The 17,528-nt window shown below is 40.5% G+C and overlaps 1 protein-coding gene and 1 long non-coding RNA gene across 3 annotated transcripts in view; one reads left to right on the forward strand and one right to left on the reverse strand.

Moving 5' to 3' along the window:
• Nucleotides 1-9,504, forward strand: part of LOC134348132 (BEN domain-containing protein 2-like) — a 66,698-nt gene extending 57,194 nt beyond the window's left edge. For both annotated transcript variants that reach the window (XM_063051059.1, XM_063051061.1), the window contains one exon: nt 6,964-9,504. In XM_063051059.1, coding sequence (XP_062907129.1) covers nt 6,964-7,208 — 245 coding nt within the window. In that variant the 3' untranslated portion in view covers nt 7,209-9,504. The remainder of the gene's footprint in view (nt 1-6,963) is intronic.
• On the reverse strand, nt 6,960-17,376 carry LOC134348134 (uncharacterized). The gene is made up of 4 exons (XR_010018359.1): nt 17,246-17,376; nt 13,781-13,931; nt 9,529-9,617; nt 6,960-7,090 (listed from the first exon to the last, which is right to left on the reverse strand). It is a non-coding gene; the product is annotated as an uncharacterized LOC134348134 (long non-coding RNA).
• Nucleotides 17,377-17,528: the final 152 nt, after the last annotated feature.

Below are 17,528 nucleotides of genomic sequence, written 5' to 3' on the forward strand. Positions count from 1 at the left end.
TTAAAGATTATTAATAGAGTCATCAGAATGAGGTTAGAGGGAACCTGTATTAGGAAACAAATTTTCCCCTAACTAGAAAGAGAGCAGCAGGACTGTAATAGTTTGGTGACATTTTGAAGGGCTGATTACTGCAAATAAAGTCCTGTAAATGATTGCTGAAGGAAAGTACATTTTTTATCAAAAATAATCTTTGCCCCGAAGCTTTTGGATAGATAGCCTCAGATAAGACATGGCATTGAGAATGTCCTGTTCAGGCCCAAAATGTCCCAAGTATTTTACTATTAATAAGAAGGTCAGTGAGAAATGCAGGAATCTATAGAAATCAAAGATAGATAGGGCTGTAGAGGTGAATTACTTAGCCTAGTTCACTTAAATTATCCTAAAACAGACGTTGCACACCAGTCTACTGAGATTTTTTCTGATTGTTTTATTTTTAAGATTTTTTTTATCTTGTTGAATTGTTGTCAGGCCATTGGGATAATGTAGATGTTGATACAGGGGAGGGAAACAAACAAATAGCAGCACATATCAGATGGCATGCATGTGATTTTCATCTAAGCTTGCATGGTATGTCCACTTGTGCAGAGGTAAATTAGATGTGCTTCACATCACATGCTAGGAACAAGCTTATAGAGGTAGGTGCCTTGTAAGATCATACCAGAATCTCCATTGGACCCTTCCCTTCAACACCTAAATGATTGTTGCCCAATTTTCCTGAGAAATAACTGCCTCATGAGTCCTATGTTTTGTAACTTCATATCATTTAATTCAAAGGAAGACACAGGAGTCTGAAATGCGGGTCTAACTTCATATTTAAGCATGCATGTATCACGTGGTAGTGTGATGACATATGCAATTTACGTATTTTTACATATAACCCATAATGAATTATTTAAGTGAACAAGAATGCTTAATCAAAAATATACACATGATTACTCAAATATTACTGAAATATTAAATCACGAGTACCATGACTACTCCTTCCAATCACTCTTTTCTACTTGCCCTCTTCAGTACTTCCCAAAGTATTCCTCTTGCTGTCTTGAACTCCTGCCACTTCTCTTGTGTGACTTAGCTGCACTCTTGATGCCCTTTAAGTGCTTCGCAATAGTGAGACGCATTTTTAAGAAGTCCTTATTCTTTTAAGTCTGTTCACACCTAAATACCAAATACTTTGAGGAGCATTGGATTTTTGCAGCAGTGGGCCTTGAATGAAATACTCAATGAAATGTTAACAAGCCTAACTAAACAGATGCCATTCCATTTGCAGGCACAGAGGTCTCTTAAGGGGATCCAATACTATAAATGTTATTTTTGCATGTGCTATGTTATTTTATGTACAGAGCACTTTTAAAGAACATAATATTAACTTCCCTCTTAGCATTATTCACTATCCATCTGAACACTAATTTTAGATCTTGACAGTTTTGCTTCTAATCCCACACAGAGAATAATACATTTGATGGACATGAATATGGAGATTATAAAATATTTTCTAAAACACCCAGCTGTTGACTTTGCATGGTCCGCAGTTGTACTTGCACTAAATCTCCCAAAGTGCAGGCAACTTAAAAGAAACTTTTGTCCTGCAAGAGACATTTGAACAACACAGCGCATGAAATATAGGAGTACATTTGATGTCTTTTTGGAAGTTCTGCTGTAATGGGTTCATGGATGACTTGCTTTTGAGGTCACATTCCTCAAGATTTTTTTTTGCTTTTCAGTAATTTTACTGTAAGGTGTGGGTGTTGTTTCAGTGAAACTTTGTAAAGCCACCTATCCAAGGGAAGATTTGGAAATGTTTCTGAATTATACAACATTTCATATTTGATGCTTGCACAGGCGTTGTGGCCTGAAAGGGTCAGAATATATAGAAACATAGAAAACCTACGGCACAATACAGCCCCTTCGGCCCACAAAGTTGTGCCGAACATGTCCCTACCTTAGAAATTACTAGGCTTACCTATAGCCCTCTATTTTTCTAAGCTCTATGTACCTATTCTAGTCTCTTAAAAGACTCTATCATATCCACCTCCACCACCATTGCTGGCAGCCCATTCCACACACTCACCACTCTCTGAGTAAAAAACTTACCCCTGACATCTCCTCTGTACCTACTCCCCAGCACCTTAAACCTGTGTCCTCTCGTGGCAACTATTTCAGCCCTGGGAAAAAGCCTCTGACTATTTCAGCTCATGATAAAATGGCGGAGCAGACTCGATGGGCCAAATGGTCTACTTCTGCTCCTTTGTCTTATGGTCTTATGGTCTATACACACGATCAATGCCTCTCATCATCTTATACACCTCTATCAGGTCACCTCTCATCCTCCGTCACTCCAAGGAGAAAAGGTCGAGTTCACTCAACTTATTCTCAAAAGGCATGCACCCCAATCCAGGCAACATCCTTGTAAATCTCCTCTGCACCCTTTCTATGGCTTCCACATCCTTCCTGTAGTGAGGTAACCAGAACTGAGCACAGTACTCCTAGTGGGGTCTGACCAGGGTCCTATATAGCTGCAACATTACCTCTCGACTCCTAAATTCAGTTCCATGATTGATGAAGGCGAATACACCGTACGCCTTCTTAACCACAGAGTTAAGGTTTCAGAAGGTTTTGTGCTTCAAGTAGTTTTGACCTTGATATTTGGAAAATGTTATCTGTCAAGGTCATGTGATACCACGAGGAAAGTAGTTCTGTCATATTTCAGAAATTTTCTAGCCATAGATTCTCATTTTTCTAATGTTTCTCTATTAAATTTAGTTTAATAGTTGTTTATTAAATGTATGAAAACTTCCATTTTCTTCTTGGGATGGAAAAAATATAGGTGAGAATCATAATAGTTTATATTCATGAAAAACACTCACTAGATTGGGTAAGTCTCTGCTCCTTTGTCTATCATACCTCTACTACATCTATTTTCACTCTCTGAAGTTTGCTGCTTCTGAACCTGCAGTTGATGTATTAAATAAGATCCATTTCAATCTAATCCAAATTAAGGATACATTATTAAAATTGCTTTTATATTTCAATGTACCTGAAGGTTTCATTAGAAAGCATGTATGGGGTAGTCATTATTCTCATAGATGCAAGTTTAAGTTTTGTTGGTGCTTTTTATATAATTTTAGTTAGCTGTTTGGTAGCATTTCTACTTCATCGTATTGTTAAACACCTCCTAATTTCCAAAGTCAGTAACCATAAGTTGAGTTCAAGTTAATACTGCTTTCATTAGGATCACTTTGCATAATGTAAAATTAGCCTCAGACTGCTTCACAGATGCATCAAGCATTCTGTTCCTACAGAATACTGTTTTGCTTTCACTTTCTAACAGTTCTCAAAAAGATTCTTCATTTCATAACCAGATATTTAGGATGCAGTTTTTAACTTGATTATAGTAAAAATCATACAGTACATTCAGAACAAAGGTGGGACACCACTGTGGTGTAGTAGTTAGCACAACAGTGTTACAGTTTGGGGCGTCTGAGTTCAGAGCTCAATTCTGCCATCCTCTGTAAGAAAGTTTCTACATTCTTCCCATGTGCACATAGGTTTCTTACAGGTGCTCTGGTTTTCTCCCACAGTCCAAAGATGTACTGGTTAGTAGGTTAATTGGTCCTTGTAAATTATCCTACAATTAGGCTGGGGTTAAATCAGTGGGTTGTTGGGCAGCATAGCTGGAAGGGCCTATTCTGTGCTGTATCTCTAAATTTAAAAATAAGTAGTCTGCTTATCTTTGATACATCATGCACAGAGACATTACATTATCCATTCCAGATCTTTATTGATCAATTTTGCTAACTTGGTCTACATCGTCCTGATTATTTTATAAAGTTTTAAGGCCTGGAAATTCTTTGACAATTAGAAAAAAAGAAGCATTGAATGATTCAAACAACAGGAATTCTGCAGATGCTGGAAATTCAAGCAACACACATAAAAGTTGCTGGTGAACGCAGCAGGTCAGGCAGCATCTCTAGGAAGAGGTGCAGTCGACGTTTCAGGCCAAGACCCTTCGTCAGGACTAACTGAAGGAAAAGTGAGTAAGGGATTTTAAAGTTGGAGGGGGAGGGGGAGATCCAAAATGATAGGAGAAGACAGGAGGGGGAGGGATGGAGCCAAGAGCTGGACAGGTGATGGGCAAAAGGGATACGAGAGGATCATGGGACAGGAGGTCCGGGAAGAAAGACGGGGGGGGGGTGGGACCCAGAGGATGGGCAAGGGGTATATTGAGAGGGACAGAGGGAGAAAAAGGAGAGTGAGAGAAAGAATGTGTGTATAAAAATAAGTAACAGATGGGGTACAAGGGGGAGGTGGGGCATTAGCGGAAGTTAGAGAAGTCGATGTTCATGCCATCAGGTTGGAGGCTACCCAGACGGAATATAAGGTGTTGTTCCTCCAACCTGAGTGTGGCTTCATCTTTACAGTAGAGGAGGCCGTGGATAGACATGTCAGAATGGGAATGGTGGAACAATAAGCAGAACAAGTGCTACACATGCCCTTACACTTCCTCCCTTACCACCATTCAGGGCCCCAAACAGTCCTTCCAGGTGAGGCAACACCTCACCTGTGAGTCGTCTGGGGTGATACACCGCGTCCGGTGCTCCCGATGTGGCCTTTTATATATTGGCGAGACCCAACGCAGACTGGGAGACCGCTTTGCTGAACACCTACGCTCTGTCCGCCAGAGAAAGCAGGATCTCCCAGTGGCCACACATTTTAATTCCACATCCCATTCCCATTCTGACATGTCTATCCACGGCCTCCTCTACTGTAAAGATGAAGCCACACTCAGGTTGGAGGAACAACACCTTATATTCCGTCTGGGTAGCCTCCAACCTGATGGCATGAACATCGACTTCTCTAACTTCTGCTAATGCCCCACCTCCCCCTCGTACCCCATCTCTTACTTATTTTTATACACACATTCTTTCTCTCACTCTCCTTTTTCTCCCTCTGTCCCTCTCAATATACCCCTTGCCCATCCTCTGGGTCCGCCCCCCCCCTTGTCTTTCTTCCCGGACCTCCTGTCCCATGATCCTCTCATATCCCTTTTGCCTATCACCTGTCCAGCTCTTGGCTCCATCCCTCCCCCTCCTGTCTTCTCCTATCATTTTGGATCTCCCCCTCCCCCTCCAACTTTCAAATCCCTTACTCACTCTTCTTTCAGTTAGTCCTGACGAAGGGTCTCGGCCTGAAACGTCGACTGCACCTCTTCCTAGAGATGCTGCCTGGCCTGCTGCGTTCACCAGCAACTTTTATGCGTGTAGCATTGAATGATTGTTGCATGGGAACCGGGGATCTTTTCTGCACAGATTTGCCTACAAACTTCTAAAGTGAATGTGGTGAGCACGTGCAAAAGCCTTCTCTTCTGTAAACTCTAATGTATTTTTTGGGGGATGAAATATGGAAAGTTGGGATTGTTGGGTCAAGCCAGTAAATGAAGGTTTAAAAGACCAGAAGTGAAGGGAATAGGAGGGAAATTTGTGTAGTGAAGGTGATGTAGCTTGCACCTTGTTTGGGGCCTCTGGAGGGAAAGCACCATAGCCCACCTGATGTGAGTTATTAGTGCTAAGCTTTGCCTTCTGGGACCTGCTCTTTTCTTTAAACCCCCACTGATTCTTCCCCTTAACCACAGGCGAAACATGCTTGAAAATCAGGCAAGTAGCACCTAGATATGTGCTTTACACTGTTGACTGTTACTGCACATCTATAGATTGTGTATGTTTGTCAGCCTGACAGAAGCATAGAGGACCTTGTGGAAAATTTGTAGTCTTTATTGAGTTTGCATTAAGTCCCAGGTCATCCTTTCCAATAGAATTGTATCAAGCAAACTTTCAGCTCTGTGTAGATTTTCTAGGCCCTAGTGTTTTCTAATAAAGAAGGCTATTTGACTTTTATGATTAAGCAAGATATTATCCCATTGTATAGCCGCCTTTGTACTCTCAACTCTGCTTATTATTCATCCACTGTCAGCAGCATTTCTGGCAGGGGCATTTTTACATGCTATCAGTGTTGGATAAAAATTCTCTTATTATCTCAGTTTTATTTTGGTTGGTGATGTTGAATTCATGCCATCTAGTTACTGACTTGATCTGTGAAAATTGTTACTGAATATTACCTTTACCAAATACAGCTTTCTCTAAAAAGTCTATTGGTTGCTTCTCATCCCTGATATTGTTTCAGCTAATTTCTTCCATATCTGGTTTTGATATTTTGCCTTAAATAGAATACTGAAACAGGGTTTTATTTCAAGTTATGAGTAGAAACAAGATTTCTTCCTTCCCAATTGGAACCAGGTTTAGGGGAGTTCTGGTGTCAGTGATATTGATGTCAGCTGGCTGAATGGAGTTAAGAATTCTGAACAAGTTTTCACTAAGAATAATTATCTGTGAGGTCAAACTACTGTTTAAGATTTGATGATTTGGCTCTACTCCGTGATTTAGAAGAGGATGGTCAGGATAATGTTTGACTACCTCCCTTTAGAGTTATTACTCTATCTAGTCCCTTGTTATTTGATGAGCTGAAAGACCAGCACTGGGAATCAATTGTAACCAATACAACTGGAAATTTTGTAAAGATGCCACATCTTCTATTTGACATGAGAAGCAGAGGCTGTATATGGGGTAGTCAGGGGTGGGGGGGGGGAGGGGACCTTAATGGAATATGCTGCTGAAAAAATTATAATAGAAAACAGTGGAAAATAAATAATTAAGTTGAAGAAATGTTATGTTATTGTTCAGGTGTTTAGTTTGATTAGTATAATACCAGAGATCCTCATGTTGTATTAAGCAATTTAATCATCAGAGCAATTTATTCTAGCTTCAAAATACAAGTTGAATACAAACAGATTATGTATTTTATCCCATTCAGTGTAAATATTAAAGGAAATACAGCATGATTAGATATAGTATGCAGGAACTATTAATTTAAAGCAGTGTTTATAATTTGTTTTTGATGTATTGGCAGAGTTTCTTGAAGAAGCCTATCCAGTGTTTGACTTGCGTGAAAATGGACGTGACTGGAAAGCTTGTGTGGCCGCTATAAATAGTTCCATTCGCAGCATAAGGCATGACCTCAGGAAGTCTCTGCCAGGCTATAACAAGAAACAGCATCCTCAGTACTTGAGTTTATATAGCAAGAAACAGCCAGACAATCAGAGCAACAAAATGGATACTCCTCACAGCACTAACCACGAGAAAAATTCAAAATGACGCAAACATCCTCCAACCACCATCTTAAAAGGGATACTGAAAATGAAAATAAATGGAGAAAAATGAATGTATTCTTTGAAAGAATAAGGTCTTAGAAAGCATACATAATTAGCTACAGTATGTTTATGCGAAATCTGACTGAGAACTCCCTGAGTATGTAAAATTGTGCTTCAATATACTATAGTTTTATTCTTGTGTGCTTGTCAATGTTTGCATTTTTGCAGTAATCTAAAGTTTGAATTGCAGAATGGTAAAAATGGGGGAGAATAATTTTAGCAGGTAGCAAAAATATTCGCACAAAATGAATAATGAAATTAAACAGAATATTTGAGGTAACCTTACTGTGAGTTGCTGCTGAAATTTACTTACAGGGAGAAGACTGTATTTTCAGAGTTATTTTGTAAAACTCACTATTATGCTTTGAATGAAGATTTTTGATCTTTGAACTTTGCATCAAGAACACAGGCTTATATATGTGTTCTTGATGTACCACAACAAAAGCATTCCTCTTTCTCCTCTCAAGACAGAATTCTTCATTGTTATAAAATCATTACGGGCCAAGCCAGAGCTAATAAAATTCACCATGGTTACATTGGATAATTTAGTCTGGAGCCCTGGGATTTGAACTTTACTGAAAAGAAAATGTGGAATCATAAAACAATGCCAAAGGATTTGTACTGGGAAGGGAGAAACAGTTGATGCAGCTATTTAACATTTGTGGAGTTTTGAGTCTATTCCATGCCAAATTAATTAGAGAATGTATTTTACATAAATCCTACATGAGTTTGGGATAGTCTGGACCCAGTTATTTACAAGTCTAATACTTTCCATATTGTTGTACCTAAATTCCTCATGTCAGAGCTGGGATTGCTGTTCTGGGAAACAAAAACATGCTTGTGCGATAGAAAACAACAATGAGGTTTAAAAACCTTGCCCTTTATTGAGTCATTTGGGTAAAAGGTCATCTTTCCACCTAGCTCAATCAAACCCCATCATGAAGTATTTGACAAAGACTCTGAATTTTTAAATTATTCAGCAGCAAAAATTAACATAAAAACAATGTATGAATGAAAGATAGGGTTTGGAACCACTAATGCTTTGCCTTTTTCAGAATTATTATGCTTAAAATGTAAAACAAAACCAAGTGTCATGTAATGAAATCAATTTATTAAACTTATTTCCTGCTGGCATTCTTTATACATGATTTAACTTAAGGCTAAATTGTATTCTTGTAGAGCTATAATAAAATTTTGTGTATCAAATTTCAATTTGTTACCTATTTTCAGTCTGGTAGAACCCCCCCCCCCTTAAAAATTTTCAAATTTTGCAGACTCATTAGGCACCTTTAAATGCCCAAGCAAACTGTTTATGTGGATGTATTGGCCTGAAACATCGACTGTACTTTTTTCCATAGATGCAGCCTGGCCTGCTGAGTTCCTCCTCTTTGTGTGTGTTGCTTGGATTTCCAGCATCTGCAGACTTTCTCTTGTTTGTGAAGCTCTAATAATCATCAACATTTTCACTTGGAATTTATTTATTCAGTCATTGGTTTAGTTCAATGTAGCATTGTGATTACAGTAAGGGTACAAGCACACTAAAAGTATATTTCCCCCAGAAAACCAGGTTCTTCCCCCATTTTCCAATACCCAGTTCTTAGTTTTTCTATAATTTCTCAATGGTTGTTCATAGTGAACAGCAGTATTTCACGGGGAGAGCAATAGGTGCAACTCAGAGAAGGTTGAAGGGAGATTCTAATGGCATTTTTGTAGGGAATTGCCATGAATTGCTTGGTGGTCATTCCAACAAGTAACTGCTATTTTGCGGGAAGCAACACAAAATGTCATTTGGTCATTTATTTTTGTTGCAATAATCAGAATCAAATTTAATATCAGTGACATATGTTGTGAAATTTGTTGTTTTGCGGCAGAAGTACACTGCAATTACAAAAAACTATAAATTAAGAAATACATGTTTAAAAATTAAATAGCGCAAAAAAGAGCAAAAATAGTGAGGAAATGTTCATGGGTTGGTTCATTGTGTGTTCAGAAATATGATAGCTGAGGGGAAGAAGCTGTTCCCTAATAAGCCATTTGTTTATATCTAAATACCACAGCTAATTTTCAATTTTTTTGAAATATTTAGCTTGCCTTCTGCAAGAGAAGATTAGACTTCATTTGACTAGCCAACAGAAGGAGGATCATATTGTTGTAAAACTATATTTCTTGGCTCCATATGATAGCTGAAATGTTTGGTTTTGATTACAGGTATCTCGGATGATAGAGATTTGAAATGTTGCTGCAGTCACTATGAATGCACCCACCAGATACAGGAAATAAAATCTGTGCCAGTCCTTGTGTTGAGTTGTTCAAATTTGACTTTTGTTGAATCTTGAAGATTTCTTGTATGTTCCTGTCCACAAAACAAAACAAACCTAAGGGAAGGGTAAACAGAGTGGTCCTTTTGCCACAGGTTGCCCACAAATGCATTTATCTTTATTATATTTTTGTATTTTTATAGCAGCTCTAGTATTCAAAACCTCAAGGTACTTCCCATAATCAAAAAAATTGATCTTAGGTAAAGATATCAAAATGTGGTCTCTAAATCTTTGTCAGAAGAGGGAACTCAAAGGAGGGTCTTCAGAGGCAATGAGTTGAAGGTAGCAATATGGTATATAGGGATGATTGGGGTAGCACAGTAGTATGATGGTTAGCATAATGCTTTACAGTACAAGCAAACCAGGTTCAATTCCCGACACTGCCTGTACATTCTCCCTGTGACTGCATGGGTTTCCTCCCACAATCCAAAGAGATACAGATTGATAGGTCAGTTGGTCATTATAAATTGTCCCATGATTAGGCTCAGATTAAATCGGGATTGCTGGGCAGCGTGGCTGGAAGGACCTATTCTGTGCTGCTTTACAATGAAATAAATCATTAAAGCCATGGATTAAATGGGGTTAATAGGCAGGATTTAAAGTTGTAATTGATTGGTGCATGACAGCGCAAACTTTCGGTGAACTTTGATTAGGCTGCTTCTGCTGTTTATTGGAGAACCAACAGGAGAAATCTCCGGTACTGATCAACTCCTGTTTGGGCTGCTTTTGTTGAGGAAGATCATTGATAGGTGCACTCAAAACATTATCCTAAGGAACTCCGGCAGTGATGATCACCTCCCATTGTTCGAGATAGGACCTGAACCATCAGAAAATTGATGCCCACTGACATCAGTTTTAGCAGGATTCCTTGGTGGCACACTATGTTAAATACTACCTTGATGCCAAGGGATGTCATTTTCACCTCTCTACTGCGACAATGGGTGGAACAGGGGAAATTTTTTTTGTGGAGTGAAATGTGGCAATTAAGCCCCTCTGGGTAAAACGTTGGTAATCTAGTATATTCTGGCCTGGTGGGACATACCACAAATGAAAAAAAAAAGGTTGACAGGCAAAAATGACCAGACCTGAAACAAAGTTATTTGAAGTTAAGGAATTGAAGTATTGAGTCCTGGAGGCTGTAATTTGCCAAGACGGGAGGTGTTTTCCATTGAGATTGTATTAGGCCTAGTAACAATGCAGAAGAACACAGACAGGTTGGAGTGATATTCTAACAAACAATCACTCTGTTCAAGCTATCTCACCCGTGGGCTGCAGCATTTATAAAGTTCCAGAGGCAATTTGTGAAGAGCTTGTGCTCCTCCCATCTCATGCGTCAGTCTGCCCACACTGCAGTAGCTTTTGTCTCCGCAATGACCATCAGCACAGGTACACCACAAGGTTGTGTGCTTAGCCCCCTGCTCAACCCACTTTATACTAATGACTGTGAGGCTCAGCACAGCACCAATGCCATATTTAAGTTTGCTGATGACACCACTGTCACTGACTGAATAAAAGGTGGTGACGAATCAGGTTATAGGAGGGAGACTGGAAACCTGGCTGAGTGGTGCCACATCAACAACTTGTTATCCAATATCAGCAAGACAAAGGAGCTGATTATTGACTTCAGGAGGAGGAAAATGGAGGTTCACAAGCCAGTTCTCATCAGGGGAGAAGGGGGTCACAGATGGAGAAGTTCAGCAACTTTACATTCCTCAGTGTTATCATTTGAGGACCTGTCCTAGGCGCAGCAGGTAAGTGCTATTATGAAGAAAGTGTAGCAGCATTTCTACTTAGAAGTTTACAAAGATTCGGCATGTCATCTAAAACTTTGACAAACTTCCACAGATGTGTGGTGGAGAGTATATTGACCAGTTGCATCACTGCCTGATACAACCTCTTCTGACTGCTGCCATCAGAAAGAAGGTACAGGAGCCTCAAGACCCACACCACCAAATTCAGGAACAGTTATTACCCCTCAATCATCAGGCTCTTGAATAAATACACTTCATCAATGAAATTTTCCCATAATCTATCGACTCACTTTCAAGGACTCTTCATCTCATGTTCTTGATATTCATTTTGTATTTAATATTATTATTATTGTTCATTCTTTTTTGTCTCTTTGTGTTTGCACATTTTATAGTCCTTTGCATATTGATTAATCTGAACTGTTGGGGCGGTCTTTCATTGATTCTATTGTGTTTCTTGTGTTTATGGTGAATGCCCGCAAGAAAATGAATCTTGGGGCTGTATATGGTGACACACAGTATATGTACTTTGATAATAAATTAACTTTAAACTTTGAACTTTGAAGAATGCACCAATTAGACACACTTCACAACAAAACCTATATGAACTATGTTGTAATGATCACTGGGGTTTTCAATAGCATTGGGAAAATCAGACTGTTGTTGGATCCCAAGAGAAGGAATTTATTGAATGCCTGTGAGATGGCATTTAAGAGCAAATTTTGTTGTGCCCACTGGGGAAAAGGCATTTCTGGATTGGGTGTTGTAGAATGACCAGATTTGATTCAGAAGCTTAAGGTAAAGGAACCCTTAGGAGCTAGTGATTGTAACATGATAGAATTCATGCTGCAGTTTCAGAGGGAGAAGCTAGAATCAGATGTACAGTATCAGTATTACAGTGGAGTAAAGGGAATTACAGAGATGTGAGAGAGGAACTGGCCAAAGTTGATTTGAAGGGGAACTTAGCAGGGATGATGGCACAGCAACAATGGCTGGAATTTCTGCGGGTAATTTGGAAGGCACAAGATCAGTTCATCAAAAGGGAGGACGGGGCAACTATGGCTGACTAGGGCAGCATCAAAACAAAAGGGAGGGCATACAATATAGCAAAGATTAGTGGAAAGCTAGAGGATTGGGATGCTTTAAAAAACAGAAGGCTCTAACAAAACAATAAAGAGAGAAAGGATTAAGTATGAAAGTAAGCTAGCTATATAAAAGATGATACAAATTTTTTTTCAGGTGTGTAGTGAATAAAAGAGAGGCAAGAGTGGATATTGGACCACTGGAAAATAACGCTGGAGAGGTAGTAATGGGGAATAAAGAAATGGCAGACAGACTCTTGTGTTTTGTGTCAGTCTTCGTTGTGGAAGACACCAGCAGCATGCCTAAACTTCAAGTGTCAGGGGCAGAAGTGAATATAGTTGCCATTACTAAGGAGGAAGTGCTTGGGAAGCTGAAAGGTCTGAAGGTAGATGACACCCGGTCCAGATGTAATACATCGCAGGATTTTGAAAGAGGTAACTGAAGAGATTGTGGAGTAATAGTAATAATCTGTCAAGAATTACTAGATTCTGGAATGGTTCTGGAGGTCTCGAAAATTGCAAATCTCGCACCACTCTTTAGGAAGTGAGGGAGGCAAAAGACAAAATCATAGGCGAGTTAACCTGACCAATTGTTGACAAGGTGTTAAGGTCCATTATTAAGGATGAGATTTTGGGGTACTTGGAGGCACATGATAAAATAGACCAAAGTCAGCAGGGTCTCCTTACAGGGAAATCTTGCTTAACAAATCTGTTGGAATTCTTCGAGGAATTAACAGGCAGGATAGACAAAGAAAAATTAGTGGATATTGTCCAATTGGCGAGACCCGACACAGACTGGGAGATCGTTTTGCTGAACACCTACGCTCTGTCCCCCAGAGAAAGCAGGATCTCCCAGTGGCCACACATTTTAATTCCACATCCCATTCCCATTCTGATATGTCTATCCACGGCCTCCTCTACTGTAAAGATGAAGCCACACTCAGGTTGGAAGAACAACACCTTATATTCCGTCTGGGTAGCCTCCAACCTGACAGCATGAACATTGACTTCTCTAACTTCCACTAATGCCCCACCTCCCCCTTGTACCCCATCCGTTATTTATTTATATACACACATTCTTTCTCTCTCTCTCCTTTTTCTCCCTCTGTCCCTCTGACTATACCCCTTGCCCATCCTCTAGGTTTTTTTCCCCCCCTCCCCCTTTTCCTTCTCCCTGGGCCTCCTGTCCCATGATCCTCTCATATCCCTTTTGCCAATCACCTGTCCAGCTCTTGGCTCCATCCCTCCCCCTCCTGTCTTCTCTTGTCATTTTGGATCTCCTCCTCCCCCTCCCACTTTCAAATCTCTTACTAGCTCTTCCTTCAGTTAGTCCTGACGAAGGGTCTCGGCCTGAAACGTCGACTGTACCTCTTCCTAGAGATGCTGTCTGGCCTGCTGCGTTCACCAACAACTTTGATGTGTGTTGCTTGAATTTCCAGCATCTGCAGAATTCCTCGTGTTTATGGATATTGTTCACTTGGATTTTCAGAAGGCCATTGACAAGGTGGTGCACATGAGGCTGTTAAACAAGATAAGAACCCATGATACTACAGGAAATATACCTTTGCATGCATCGAAGTTTGGCTGACTGGTGGGAGGCAAAGAGTGGGAATAAAAAGGGCCTTTTCTAGTTGGCTACCAATGACCATCATGTTCTACAGGGTTCAGTGTTGGAACAACTTCTTTTCACATCATATGTCAATAACTTGGATAACAGAAATGATAGCTCTGTGGCCAAGTTTGCTGCATGATACAAAGATAGGTAGGGGGGGCAGTGAGTCTACAAAAGGACCTGGACAGATTAGGAAAATGGGCAAAGAAGTAGCAGATGGAATTCAGTGTAGGGAAATGTATGGTCATGCACTTTGGTATTTTCTAAATGGGGAGCAAATTCTGAAATTGGAGGTGCATAGGGATTTGGGATTCCTAGTGCAGAATTCCCTAAAGATTAACTTGCAGGTTGCGTCTGTAGTAAGGAAGGCAAATATAATGTTAGCATTAATTTTGAGTGGACTACAATATGAAAGGAAAGACATAATCATGAGGCTTTAGAAGGCAATGGTCAGACTACATTTGGAATATTGCTGGCAATGAAGACAGTTCTGAGGAGGTTCATGAAAATTATCCCGAGAATGAAAGGGTTAATGTATCAGGCACGTTTGATGGCTCTGGGCCTGTACTCATTGGATTTAGATAAATAGGGGGATGAGGCTGGCAGGATTTCATTTGAAATGTAAAGCATATTGAAATGCCTGGATAAAGTGAAGTGTAGAGCACTGCTCCCTCTAAGTTGCGTGAGTGCGCAGCCACACAGTAACTGCAATGCTTTACTCATGTAGCCTTTGTTGCCATGGAGCTGCAATAAAGAGATGAGAAAAACTTTATGAAACATAAGTGATATTCTTTGTTGTACGATATTTCATTATACCTTTCAATTAATAAATAAAAAAGTATATGATTTTTCAATTTTAGCTCTAATATGTTTCCAATAGTGGGGGAGTCTAGGACCAGAGGGCACAGCCCCAGAATACAAGAATGTTGCTTTAGAACAAAAATTGAGGAGGAATTTCTTTAGCCAGAGAGTGGTAAATCTGTGGAATTCATTGCCACCAACAGCTGTGGAGGCCAAGTCACTGGGTGTATTTAAAGCTGAGGTTGATAAATTCTTGATTAGTAGGGGTGTCGAAGTTTACAGGGACTCGACAGGGGAATGGAGTTGAGAGGGAAATTAAATCAGTCATGCATGATTGAATGGCAGAGCAGACTCAACGGGACGAAAACCTGATTCTGCTCCTCTACTTTATGGTCTAAAGAAAATCACGTGTCACCTAATTACAGTTCCACTCAAGAAAACAATTGTCAGGGGCTCCATGCAGAATGAATTATTAAAGAAATCATAAGGCAACAGGCCCAGATGGAGTACCTGGTGGGGCACTGAAAACCTGTGCCAACCAACTGGCGGGTGTGTTGAAAGACATTTTCAATATCTCATTGCTACAGTCGGAAGTTTCCATCTGCTTCGAAAAGGCAACAATCAGTGCCCACGAAGAGCAAGGTCAGCTGCCTTAACCACCAGCACTCATATCTATGGTGATGAAGTGCTTTGAGAGGCTGGTTATGGCTAGAATCAACTCCTACCTAAGCAAGGACCTGGACTCAGTGGAATTTGCCTATCGGCACAATAGGCATACAGCGGATACCATCCCACTGGCTCTTCACAAGGCTTTGGATCACCTGGAAAACACTAATGCTTGCTATATATCAGGCTGCTGTTTATTGACTACAGCTCAGCGTTCAACACAATCATTCCTACAGTTCTGATCAAAACGCTACAAAACCTGGGCCTCTGTACCTCTCTCTACTACTGGATCCTCGACCTTCTAACTGGAAGACCACAATCTGCACAGATTGGAAATAACACTTCCACCTCACCGATAATCAACACTGGTGCACCTCAGGGAATTGTGCTTAGCCCATTGCTCTACTCTCTCTACACCCATGACTGTGTGGCTAGGCATAGCTCAAATGCCATCTATAAAGTTGTTGATGACACAACTATTGTTGGCAGAATTTTGGATGGTGACGAGAAGGCATACAGGAACAAGATAGATTAGCTACTTGAGTGGTAATGCAGCAGCAATCTGGCAGTCAACGTCAGTAAGACCAAAGAACTGATTGTGGACTTCAGAAAGGGTAAGACAAGTGAACACACACCAGTCCTCTTCAAGGGATCAGAAGTGGAAAGGATGAGCAATTTCAAGTTCCTGGGTGCCAGCATCTCTGAGGATCTATTCTGGGCCCAACACATTCATGCAGTTACATTAAAGGCACAACAGTGGCTATATTTCATTACGACTTTGAGGAGATTTGGTATGTCACATGGAGAGCATTCTAACTGGCTGCATCACTGTCTGGTACGGGGGGGGGGAGGAGGGTGCCACTGCACAGGATCAAAATAAACTGCAGAAAGGTGCAAAACTCAGTCAGCTCAATCATGGACACGAGGACATGTGCCCCAGCATCTAGGATATCTTCAAGGAGCAATGCCTCAAAAAGGCGGCACCTATTGTTAAGGACCTCCATCACCCAGGGCATGCCGTCTTCTCATGACTACCATCAGGGAGGAGGTACAGGAGCATGAAGGCACACATTCGATGATCTGATGCCCTCTGGCATCAGATTTCTGATTGGGCATCTACCCCATGAACACTACATAAATGCTTTTTTTTTCTTTTTGCACCACTTATTTAATTAAGCCTTTAAAATATATATACGCAAACACGAGGAAATCTGCAGATGCTGGAAATTCAAGCAACACACACAAAATGCTGGTGGAACGCAGCAGGCCAGGCAGCATCTAGAGGAAGAGGTACAGTCGACATTTTGGGCGGAGACCCTTTGTCAGGACTAACTGAAAGAAGAGATAATGATAACTCTTTAAGAAGAGATATAAGAAATATATATATACACACACACATACTTCTTACTGTTTTTACTGTTACTATTATTTACTGTTTTTACTATTTTGTATTGTAATGTACCGCATGATAAAAAATTTCACGGTATATGCCAGTGATATTAAACGATTCTGATTTAGATTCCATTTAGGGTCTGAGCCTTAGTTGGCCTCATGGGGTGAGAGATCCCACTGATTTACCATTCCTGCTAACAAGATCCCTCTTGGTGTTCTTTTCAATAATGATATTGCTCTATATGGCCAGTAAATTAAAACTGCAGATGCCTCGATGAAGCAGTAGAGCCACAGATGATCTTCTTTCATATATATTAAAAAAAACACCCGATCGTCATCAACACCGGCAATTACTTTCTTACCTCATTCCAGTCCGAGAAACTGTATTTTCGTCCGTTGCCATGGAAATGCATGAGCAAAAAAATTGTTTAGGAATAAATCAACATGTTGGCGTTTTTTCCCGCTCCCGGTGGAGAGTATGTATGCGTGTTTCCCCCACATTTTGTATACGCTTGGGGCTGGATAAAAATTGGAGTTAGTGGGTTGTTCAAGTGGCCGGCTGTCCGGTGCAGGGTTGCAACGCAGCGCCCAATAGGCTGGCGAAACCTTCCGCCTCTGGTGTTTGCAGGCGGCAGTTTCCTCGCG

Source organism: Mobula hypostoma, chromosome 6 (genome assembly GCF_963921235.1).
Source record: "Mobula hypostoma chromosome 6, sMobHyp1.1, whole genome shotgun sequence".
In the NCBI taxonomy this organism is placed as follows: Eukaryota; Metazoa; Chordata; class Chondrichthyes; order Myliobatiformes; family Myliobatidae; genus Mobula; species Mobula hypostoma.